Below are 12,550 nucleotides of genomic sequence, written 5' to 3'. Positions count from 1 at the left end.
TGAATTTAAGTTTTTAAAGAACACTGCTCTAAAACCAGTTCTATTTTGCTTGAAACTATGTTAATATTTTTGTATCTAAGAAACCCATTAATCTGGATTAAATGTAGTGATTTTTAACCCTTTGGGAACTTTTGGTACAGATCTGTACCATGGCGTCGACGTTCGGAATTTGCTTTATAAATCTCTAGTAAAGTTTTTCACACCGGGTTTTCTGCAGTCATTCAAGCTTGAAAGCATCAAAGAATATGTTTCATGGGCATTTTGCAGTCACGCGTGCGATGTCTGGGGGTAGTGACATCACAAACATTGAAAAAGGAAAAAAATGTTAAATTTTAGAGCCTGTTTTTAATTTTTTAAAATCCTGACGTATCCCTGTTTATCTTACGATCACTGTTTGTAATGTTGTTGTGTTCGTAATGAAGCAAGATTTCGAACTGTACTGTTCAAATTTCCCTATTTTGTACCAGAAGCGGGATAATCACGTCCAAATTGGACAAAATGGGATTTTTTCAGGAAAAATTCCCATTTGGGGGAATTTCTCCCCTTAGGTACACGGTAGGGACATGCGGTGGTACTGCTTGAAAGCCTGAGTCATTCCGAAGAGAACGAGGTACGATTCATGATTTTAGGACAAATAGGGATGTGTCAAAAAATTTTCAAATTTGTGAATGTTTCCCCTATTTACACATTCTTAGACAATTAGTTTAACAAGATATCTACAGTATTATCACTGTTTATCCTAAAATCATGAATCGTACCTCGTTCTCCTTGGAATGAATGACTCTTTCTAACGGTACCACTTCCATAGCGATATCATATACCTGAGGAGAGCAAATTCTCTCCAAAGGGGAATTTTGTAAGGAAAAATCACTATTTTCCAAGTTTGGGGCCCTTTGCCCTCCTTCCCCCCCCCCCCCCCCTCAAAATGACCTAAAACATACTACATAGTGTATGTTTTACACTAAGTAGTAGACTCTGTGTAGACTATGTGTACACACTGTGTAAAATATTAATCTCATATCTTGAAAACTAAGGGCGAAAAAATGATTAACTCATATGGAAAGAATATCCCACTCTACCCTACATCATAAAATATAACATGATGTTATATAAAAATTTCCTAACAGGTCGCTTTTTATTCGAGGGTCATGAATCATACCTCATTCTAGTCTATTACATACACTACTCAGTATGTTTTAGGTGGTATTGAGATACTAACGTTAACACAGGGATGGCCCAGCGGGCCTCAAACTTGGAAAAAGAGGATTTTTTCAAAAATTTCCTTTATTCAGGGAATTTTCTCCCCTTGGGTACATGATACCGACATGCAAGTGGTACCGTTCGAAAGGCGGATTCATTCCGAAGAAGACGAGGTACAATTCATGTTCCTACAATGAATAATCTTTACTTTGTAGCTGATTCAATAAAAATGACTGAAAATGTATTAACCGGGAAAAATTGGTAAATCGGCTAGAGCATCAAGACCATTTTTCTTCGGACCATTCTTCGTACCTCATTCTCTTCACAACGAAGAATTTTTTTTTATGCCCTTCGCATGTTCGTGTCGTGTACCTGAGGGGAGATATCGCGATAAACATTTTTATTCCGTTTTTCCCACTTTGGGCGGGAATTTCCCACCTTAGGTACATAATAGGACATTTGACTGGTACAGTTGGAAACACTGCTTCATTCAAAACAAAACGAGGTATGAACCATGATTTTACGATAAATAGTCTCGACGCAATAGCTACTTGACTGAAAGTCTAAAATTTACCTAAAAGATGGAAGTTTCAAAAGATTTAATACGACAATTAAATGTATTGCTTTAATGAAAAGGTTTATACATTTTATTTTACTTAATGTTTGTCTTCTTAAAATTGTAAACCATTACTATTAGTATATAAAATTAATAAGTAAATATTTAAAAGTTAAAAGAAACTATCAAAATAATTTACGTAATAGTACCTAGAAATTGTTTGAATATTATTTTGCATTCTATTTATTGTTGTGGAAATTAGTACCCAACGTCCTTGCCTTATTTAAAACATATTTTGAAACACATATTTCTCATCTATCGTTCTAGTTTGTTTCATACATTTTCCTTGCGGTATAAAGTTGCATTACTATTAGGTTGTCTAAAAACTACTAAGATTTGGAGGTCAAAATTAAGAATACATTTGGGTCAATCCATCTGAAGTGGTCCAAAAATTGTGAAAATTCGAAAAATCGACCATCTCCGAAAATTCTAAAAATTTGAGTGTGACGAACCGTGTGTATGAAAAGATCAATAACATCATTCACGTTGTCGTACGTACATGTGTTCCTGAATGGCGACCATCTTTGTTGTCGATGGAGTGCCAATTTTCGCATTTGCAAACATTTACGAAAACTACAGTTGCTCAGGATGTACGAATCAGACGAACACCAAAGAAAAACGAATGTTTACGGGAGACACTAAGGTACACGGTGAATATAAACTTTTGCGTCTAAATAAATACGCAGGGTTGCAAACCAATACATGAAATCACAAAAAAAAAAACTAGAGAAAATTACACTTTCAAACGGACTGTATTTTGGAATGGCATAAAGTGGAGGGTTCATAAGTTTTGTGCTGAATACTATTGCATGTAAATATTCTGCAGAAATATCCACAGCTATGATACTACTGACACCGTAGATTTATGGGAGTCCTTAAGTTGAAGTTTGTGATTTTGATGCCATTTTTGGGATGTAATATCTCAGGAGGGCAAAGCGCTAAAAATTGTTGCTTATGTCACAAAGTAATTGTGTATGTGAATAAACTATTGCAAAAAAAATCATGACTGATATTAAATGGATAAAAAAATGAGGACATGGTAAAAACATGAAGAAGGCTCCTGTTCCATCTTTCTAGCTCCATGATCATTAATTACCACGTCTATATGGTAAGGAGGTTAGTTCCCCCTTGCACCCACGACACTCATCGTCGAACTGGACCGCGGCATTAAGGCACTTAATGTATCAGCAAAGTGATATTGAAATCCAATCCAAATTACGGAAGTTAATATGTTCACAAAGTTGCGTTACATCTATCTTAACTAAATATAAAACTACATGAACTGACATAAAATAAAAGGGTACTTCTGGTTGACGTGGAAAGGCGAACTTTAGCATGATTGTAGATTTCCGGTACTAACCCACAGGAAAATTGCCAAAAGTTAATATTTTTTATTTTTAGTGGGTCTAAAGGCAGGATTAAAAAATTTTCTGTTATTTAAATGAGCCCTTTTTTGGACTTATAATTTCATATTTTAGGTACTTGGAATTGGAATAAAAACTTTAAATTCGGTATGCTTGTATTTTGCCGTTAGTGTTACTTAAGTAAATGACCAAAAATAAAGATCTTCAACCGTACAGAGGTTTTATGGGGAACTGAAAGGCCTTTCCAATGTTATTTATATGGACATCTACACCCCAAAATGTTTTAGGCACTTCCGGCAGGATTAGAATGATAAAGGGATGAAGTAACTCCCATGTTATTTAAATGGGTGTTTTCTTGTGATACAAAATCTTATCTCTTAGATAGTTGAAATACGAAAAGAAACTTGAAATTTTGGTAGAATGTAGGTTTTAGAGGTTCAAAAGCGTAGGCCAAGCAAACACAGGGATTTGGGAGCGGAGTTCCCAGGTAGTCAAAAGTTAGTCTATCCTATATAACGCAACCTTGTGAACATATTAACTTCCGTAACTTGAATTGGATTTAAATTACACTTTGCTGATACATTAAATGCCTTAATACGTCGGTCCAGTTCGACGATGGGTGTCCTGGATACAAGGGGGAGCTAACCCCCTTACCACATAGACGTGACAATGATCATGGAACTAGAAAGATGGAACACCACTCACAAGCTTTTGCACAACTGAACGCAAACAAAAGCGGGCCTAATTGCTGCACCATGCATAGTTTTTGAGATGAAACATATCTAAACATTTAAACTTTCCGTGCTACGACCATCGTCACACAGGTGCTTTCTTCGCGTTGTTACCAGTTCTCACTTTTTCTCCATGTAATATCAGTCATGACTTTTTTGCAATAGTTTATTCACATACACAATTACTTTGTGACATAAGCAGCAATTTTTAGTACTTTGCCCTCCTGAGATATTAGGCCCCGAAAATAACATCAAAATCACAAACTTCAACTTTCGGACCCCCATAAATCTACGGTGTCAGTAGTATCACAGCCGAGGATATTTCTGCACTCTCTTTACATGCAATAGTATTCAGCACAAAACTTATGAACCCTCCACTTTATGCCATTCCAAAATACAGTCCGTTTGAAAGTGTAATTTTCTCTAGTTTTTTTTTTTTGTGATTTCATGTATTGGTTTGCAACCCTGCGTATTTATTTAGAGCAAAAGTTCATATTTACCGTGTACCTCAGTCTCTCCCGTAAACATTCGTTTTTCTTTGGTGTTCGTCTGATTCGTACATCCTGAGCAACTGTAGTTTTCGTAAATGTTTGCAAATGCGAAAATTGGCACTCCACCGACAACAAAGATGGTCGCCATTCAGGAACACTCGTATATACGACAACGTGAATGATGTTATTGACCTTTTCATACACACGGTTCGTCACACTTAAATTTTTAGAATTTTCGGAGATGGTCGAGCATTTATTGAGATTTGAAAATAACATTATAAAACAAGACATCCACCATTTTGTTCGATGACATTCTACCATTTTTACAGCAACAATATAATTCCGTCTTCCTATGGAACTTTTTTTTTTTAAAGTGACATGGTTTTCACAGGCCTCTTTTGAAACTAGATTAACCCATTTAGGGAGTTCTGCAGAAACTGAAACAAATAATAGACTGAAAGTGCCAGGCCTGGGGTATACGTTGAATGCTTTAAAATCTTTCACTCGAGTTCTTTCAATTTCTGATAGGTCGTTGAAGAGTGTGCGGTCTGATGTTGTCAACGTGATACACAACATCCTTTCTGTTGACAGTTCCGGTCGTTTCTTTTGACTAAGTTCACGCTTTGTAATTGTCTACAGTAGAGGTCCGAGTCTATCGTTCTGCCCGGTGACAGCAGTTTGTGATGTACGTTGCCATCCAATCCCAGCAAATACACGATGTAATCTTCCTAGATATTAGTGGAGGTTTTGTCACAGACTGTGAAACTTCTCGCTTCGATCACATTATTATTGTAGGTTATCCAGTTTTGAACACTCGTGATCAACCACTTTAAAAATGCTCGCGTTCGTTAAGTTACAGAAGAGATTTGCAGATAGAAATTCGCTCAAGTAAATGCAGGGTTCCTACATTCTGAAAAATCAGCGAATGTCAGGGAAATAAAAACATGTCAAGAAATTCATGTATTTTTGCGTAAAATGTCATGAAAAGTCAGGAAACGTAAATGTACAAGACAATTCATGAAGTGTAAATTGTGTTTCTTCAAAACTGTCACAGCAGAGTGTGAACCATTTTAAAGGAAATTCCGTAGTTTTGAGCTATTTGTTTCCTGTACTCAGAACTTCTATATCTCTTAAGGAATCTAATGAGTCACTTTGTCAAATAAAGCTTTATGAAACTTGCTGACAGTGCAGTGAAGCTTCTTGCTTTGGATTTGACTGCAAATGAAAATTTACTAGAATTAACAAAGGTGGACATGGGTTTTAAGACAGAAAAAACTACTGAAAGAACTGAAAGCATCAGATAAAGATAAACTAGCTTTCAGGTTGGACTGTCGAAACTTTTGCTGGGCACAATCAAGAAGATTGTGGAAAGGAGCTATCTGAAGTGCAGACTAGTACGTGCTCTGTCAGTTTTGGACCCCAAGCTACAAAAGAACAATCCAGAACTTGCTCAGATTAGGTTGAAACACTTCCTACAAATTCTGCATGAGCATAACAGAATATCTGATTCTGTACTTGAGAAAGCAAGGTATCAATTTATCTCATTCTGTACGGAAATCCAGGGGTTTCTTGCGGTTGACTTCAGAGAATACAAAGATGGGCAGCATCAGGTTAGATGACTTCTTTGCAAGGGTAATGTTCAAGAAACAAGAATATTTCAATTTGTGGCATATTTTGAAAATATGTTTAATTTTATCCCACGGCAATGCCTCAGTGGAGGGCGGGTTCTTAGTCAATAAGACACTTACTGTAGAAAACCAAATCGAAGATTCTCTGGTAGCACAGAGGCGGGTGCATCATGCAGTTGTGTACGATGGAGGTGTGGAATCTTTTCCTATTGACCGAAGAATGCTTCTCTCAGTTCGTTCAGCTCGGAGACGTTATGATGAATACCTTAACCAGAAAGGAGTCCAAAGTGCAGAGGAGAGTAAAATCAAAGGTGAAAGAAGAAAATTAAGTGCTGAAGTTAAGAAATTGAAAGATGGAAGAAACAAATGGAATTATGTTACAAACAAGAACAAGACGCTCTCGTAGAACAAATTCAAGAACTGAAAGCAAAACGGAATTCTGTTTTAAAATGTAAATGTGAGGATTAACGTCTCAGAGTTGGAATATTAGGACTGATAGTATTGGGCTCATTGAGAGTTGGCAATATATTCTTGACTTCTTTTTATTGTTTTTTTTTTCAAGCAAAATAACAAAAATGTCTAATTTGCAATGTCAAGGTATGTGTTACTGTATCATACATATTATTATATACTTATGTGTTAAATTTTGTGTAAATAACAGTTACTCATATTGAACATAAGAAATATGTAAATTGTCATTAAAAATGTGTGTTGGACGACTATGGGGATGAAAGAAGCCATTAAAAAAAGTGTATAATGGAACTTATCCCTATCATCCCATTTATATTCGAGAATTTGTCAGGGAAAACAAGAATTTTTGTCAGGGGAATCGATCTTCACTTTTTTGTGGGAATTTCTTGAGTCAGTTCATGTGGCGCTTAAAATTACAAATGGTTTAACATTGTGTGGTGGTAGATCTGTAGATCCTTGGCAATGTCATGATTGCTTTTATGCCAATCGTGATCATTTTATCATCCATTTTTGCTGAGATAGATCACCCACTGCGTGGATCATCGTGGACATCGAAATTTCCAAAATGAAAGCGCCTGAACTATCTTTTGGCTATTGCTTTTTATAATGTATCTTGCCTATTAGCAGCAAAGTTCTTCACTGGCCTGCGCAGCATTTATACCTTTATCGAAATAAAATTATAAAATGCAGTACAGTTTTACAGAAACTTAATTCATGTTCATGGCAGTACTTTACTTCTAATTATACAAATTCCTACACTTTTTCCACATCTACTAGCTTCAACTGTCAGCTGTCAAATGACATTAGGCCTGACCCGCTGCAACCTACGTATACTGAGGTTTATGACACTAACGCCATCTCCTGCGCAATAGGTTCACCACTTTTTACACTGCCTCATATTTAGTTATAACTATATAACCAATAATGAAATATTTAAAATATTATTATTACTTATCAATGTTCATAATTCGTGTACTGTTAATATCATTATACGTATATGAAAATAAATTTGAATTTTCGCATTTCAGTTTACACAATTAGTAGGGACTTCAATATTATGATAGCGGCGTCAGTATGGATTGGACTATCAAAGGGACTAAGAACTGTTTATTGGCAGTTGATTTTGCCAACCCACGTACCACTTCACAAACTTGCTGCAGCCTCAGGACTTAGTAATTTTACCAATGGAATTATTTTCTTAACGGCTGGTTCTGCATTTGGTACGTATGAATTATATATTATACTATTATGACGTCAAGCTTTTAAGCTTAATATCAACAGACAGTTTCTTTCTCAACATTTTATTGTAAAAAGTCTTTTTCAGTATTTCTTTGTTTCATTATTAGTTGATCAACTTCCCATTTAAAATTTCTCTTTGGTGCTATTCATCAAGAATCTGCTATATTTTGGATTATGTTTAAAATTTATCAGCTTTGAGTACAAACATATTACCGAAAATAGGAGGTAAAATGGATGAGTTTTGCTTCAGTATAATACCAAAACGAAACTGTTGAATATTTGAAAGATATTTTAAAATATGTATTTTTTAAAAATGATTACAATACAATATTGAGAAAAACTCTAATCTCATCAAACTCTTTACTAATACTGGCTTAATACTAGTACACAAAGTGTGGAAAATTTCCTGATATTTAGTGATGTATTGTTGTTTTTATATCTGAAAAGGCATACCCTCTTGTGTTCTTTTATCATTTGCTTCCAAATAAACCGGTAATTTGAGGATAGTTTCATGTATTTTACAAAGAGTTATATTCATTTTTTCCATATCTCACTAGGAAGAGACATGAACGTGCCATCCGGACCTCCGAATTAAACCATTCGATAAACAAAACAAAGATATGTTCATGCCCAGAGTTAGGTACCATGGACAACCGAATAAGCCCCTGGGGCCCATTAAACCTGGTAGTATAAACAAAATCGTAGCCTCGCAGTGAAATAGCTATTGCATCAACACTGTTCATTGAAAAATCATAGTTTATAGTTCATTTTCTTCAGCATGAAACAAGCTTTCCGAAAGTGCTATGTATTGACACTCATAATGTACCTGAACAGGAAAAATTGGGAGAATGTCGGGACTTTCCTTGGGCGAATTAAATGTTTTCACGTTAAGGTATAGGCCCTACAACAATATTTAACATGCGTAAGACCTTTGTAAAGTTCTGAATGCATGAATGAGTAAAAAAAGAAACTTAGCTTGAGATAATTATAGAACAAATTAAGGGATGGATTATGCTTATAACCTATTTAAAGTAAAATGTGCAATTTTATATGTTAGAAAATACTTTCTATGAATAGTGTGCTCGCCGACTCGGCGACGTCAATGGACGTTATCCTTCATACGTTTGACGGGTTTAATGCCATAGGTGCCGGTACAACCAGTAAATATGTAAATATATTAGTAAAACTATTAGTATTATTTCTTACCTTTGATGGTAACACAAGTATTCTTCAGTAAAATTTGGTTTTCCAACAACAGTAGTTTAGTTCAGTCATTAGTTGCTACTCTTCAAATAAGCATTCTGTGGAATCAACACTAAGTAGCGTAAAAATTCTTGTCGAATTTAAGAAGCTTATTAAGGAGTTCCGAAGACTATGTAACGCTACTATTTCAAGTGCTGAATTCAAACTTCCATACTAGTGGAAGTTTCGATGTATAGTAAAGAAAGCTGCATTAAAATTAAAATAAAATAAAATAAAAAATGTCGCGAAAAAAGTGCTCGGGAAATTCCCATAATTGAACGCACAAAGTATCGAAAGTGAACTTCAATAATAAAACCATTTATTTTACGCTGTAAAATATTTATTTCATATAAGACGTTTTGAAACATTTATTTTATAAAACATCTATACCTTTGTTTTTAAATTAATATATTTGGTAACCATATTTGGCGAACGTCACTGAGGTTCCTGGGATGAATCGATCTACATTTGTTCGTTTGTCTGCCTGTGCCTCACACACTACAGGGTACAACTTTCGGTCTTTTAAGTTTAAATTTTCAGGGTACAAGCACGAGACACACTAATTTTCCTGTATAGATTTTGGTGGCATACAAACGTAAAATTTCAAAATTCGGCAATTTAAAAAATAAATAACGGGTATCCATGGCACAAAGCGCAATTTTCCGTCTTTTAAGTTGAAATTTTCATAGTGGAAGCACGAGACACTCTAAATTATCTGTATATATTTTTTGGCGGCGATCAAAGATAAAATTTCAAAATGACAACCATTTTCCAAAATAGCGATTATCCACGCTACAGGGTGCAATTTCCGAACTTTTAAGTTGGAATTTTGAAAGTAAAAGCACGTGGCATTCTAAATTTGTTGTGTAGATTCTCTCAGCGATTCAATGTAAAATTTTAAAATGGCGGCCATTTTTTTCAGAACAGCAGTGAATAGAAAAATTGTTGCAAGTTGTGACGATGACAACCTTGAAATATAAATCACATTTTATCACTTTTACCTCAAAGACATTGAAATATTTCGACAAAAGAAACAATTAAACCTGAAAATACCCGTAAAAATCCTTATGAGCCCAGGTGGGTCGGGTTTCTTTTCTTTTTTTTTTTTTTAAAAAACGGAATTTTTCAAACCCAGTGTTATACACGCAGATATAATATTTTTTATGTATATCCGGTGTTTTAAGTTAAGAGCTCCTGCGCCACAACAATATCAATCATTCTTCCGTAATAAGTTAATATTTGCTATCAACGCACTAAGTTAAAAATTTAGAGCAATAATGAAACAATTAATTATCAAATTCTGTTCATAATTTAAAAAAAAAATAATAAGTTATTGAAAATGGAGAAGAGAAAATAATATTGATTTTTAAAATTTTCTTATGGTGTTATTATCTGCATACATATTTGCACTAGCACGATTTTTCTGTATATTATCGTAAATATTACGAACGAAGTCACTAAACGTCATACCCAGTTTTATTACACAATAGCAAGGAGTGTTAGAGATCTGATCATGACCAGTAGCAGAGTTCAGAGTAAATAAAATGGAACAGCTTCATTAAAGTAAATCAACTGCTAGTTCATCTTCTAAGAAGTTAGTTTCAAATTATTTAAATGGTGTTAATCTATATACAGACAACCTACAATCTCTTGAATATTTACTTGATTAATATTTTCCTTTTTATTTATATATTTCAGGGAGATTGCGGGAGAGTAGTTCGAATTATACTCTATCCATGCATATGTGTTCAGCTTTAACGATGTGCTGTGTTATATTTTGGACAATAGAATTGTGTATTACTAGACATCGAACAAAGCGAAAAAACAAAGTCGATGACAGATGATTGAGAAGACAGACATAAAACAATTTGTAGTGAAAGAAAAGTAATATAGCTTAATATCAGTACTTAACACTTAAATATCAACTTGTTATACTGAAAATTTAAATTTAAAAGAATTTGCTGTTCATATCTCAGAAACTATGAATGCAAAGGTCCAAAGTAATTATTTTAATGGAGGAAAAAAGACAATTATTAATCTGTGCTATTTTTTACTGAAAAGAAATATGATGTAATTGATGTGTCTGTGTGTCTGAGAAGATCATAAACTTATGATTGCTATTGTGTAAGATATTAATTTGAACGTTGTTGTTTCTGGTTTTGTTAAAAATATAGGCAGGCCCTGTTAAACAAAAATGACATAGAAAGAAAAATTAAAGACATTTGACATGATTATTTTATGTATTGTTTTCTTTATTTTTACCCAAATATTCCTGGTTCACATAATAAGAGTATCTAAAATTTCTAAACTCAGAAACTTAACGGGTAATAAATTAAAATTATAAAACAAATTTTTCGCGTTAAATTGGATGCTCCTAATTAGAGCTGAAAACCAATTTCAACAAATGAAGAACAGTTCCGGGTTAGATTCTCGGTCGGGGCACTTGGTCGAAAAAATATTTAAAAAATTTCAGGCCAGGTATCCCGAGTGAGGTTTATCTGGGTTTCCCTCATTCACGCCAGGCAAATGCCAGAATAGTTCTTCACATAATAGTCCCAGGCTGTGTCCTTCCTTCCCATTCCTTTCTTCCTTCTCAATTCCCCGAGCAGTATGATCGCCGAGGAACGTCATCCCTCATACGTGACGATCCAATGTGGCCATAGATGCCGAAAGCCCAGAAATTTAATTCCTAATTCTAATCATACAAATATAGGTCGACAAATGAGGAGCTTATTTTCGAAAGGAAACATTTCTTCCCCCTCCCCCTGAAGTTCATCTTGAACGGTTTCTGAATCTGTGAGATGAAATGTTCCACAATTTCTAATTTTACAATAGAAGTGAATGGACAAGATGGATATATTCCCTTTTGATAGAAACAACTAATTTAATATTGTAATTTTTACCAGAAACTTCCCATTTGCATAATCCGACAGAGCTGATCCCAAACATTCAGAAACCTTTAAAGGTGAATTTCGAAAAAGAAAAACATGGAAATGGATTAAAAAAAAAAAAATAAATAAATAAACTCCACAAATGTAAATTTCCTTATTAATATTTTTCATATTGTAAAGTTTTACAGTTTTAAGCTTACGAAAAATAGAGGTGAATTGAAGATACGCTATTGTATCCGCTTTAAAATATTGTTTTGTTTCTTTGTAGGTGGAGGGTATAGTTAAAGAGTGCTCTTATTATAATTTGGTTATTAAGAATTATTCTGAATAATCCATATTAAAATTATAGCTACAACATGTAAGTAGATATTTTGTTCGTTGAGAGATGAGAAAGAATTTAATTCCGTCGCTGGTTGCTTACATTGTCAACATATGTACTTTCCTTTTCTTTCTTAGCATCTCATCCCTTATAACTGGACGCAAATAAAATATTTGTAGGTAATTAAGAAAAACTGGGTGTAAAAATACAACTAGCAATGAAAATAAAAACCTAGAATAATCTGAGGAACTTCTGAATATAGATCTTGGTAAGTTAATTTAATGACTCATTGTCATTTCTTTACGCTACAATTCCCTGGTTGCTCTTCTTCCTTCTTATCAGAGTACAAACATGGAAC

General features: G+C 34.3%; 1 protein-coding gene across 2 annotated transcripts in view; it reads left to right on the top strand.

Moving 5' to 3' along the window:
* The window catches only part of LOC145680878 (monocarboxylate transporter 7-like), a 113,320-nt gene extending 102,099 nt beyond the window's left edge, over positions 1 to 11,221 (top strand). For both annotated transcript variants that reach the window (XM_081752021.1, XM_081752022.1), the window contains exons 6-7: positions 7,530 to 7,721; positions 10,681 to 11,221. In XM_081752021.1, coding sequence (XP_081608147.1) covers positions 7,530 to 7,721; positions 10,681 to 10,826 — 338 coding nt within the window. In that variant the 3' untranslated portion in view covers positions 10,827 to 11,221. The remainder of the gene's footprint in view (positions 1 to 7,529; positions 7,722 to 10,680) is intronic.
* Positions 11,222 to 12,550: the final 1,329 nt, after the last annotated feature.

This window comes from Thermobia domestica, chromosome 3, assembly GCF_964235325.1.
Source record: "Thermobia domestica chromosome 3, izTheDome1.hap1.1, whole genome shotgun sequence".
NCBI classification, from domain to species: domain Eukaryota; kingdom Metazoa; phylum Arthropoda; class Insecta; order Zygentoma; family Lepismatidae; genus Thermobia; species Thermobia domestica.
The sequence above is the reverse complement of the archived record's forward strand: the minus strand, read 5'-3'. Positions and strand labels throughout refer to the sequence as shown.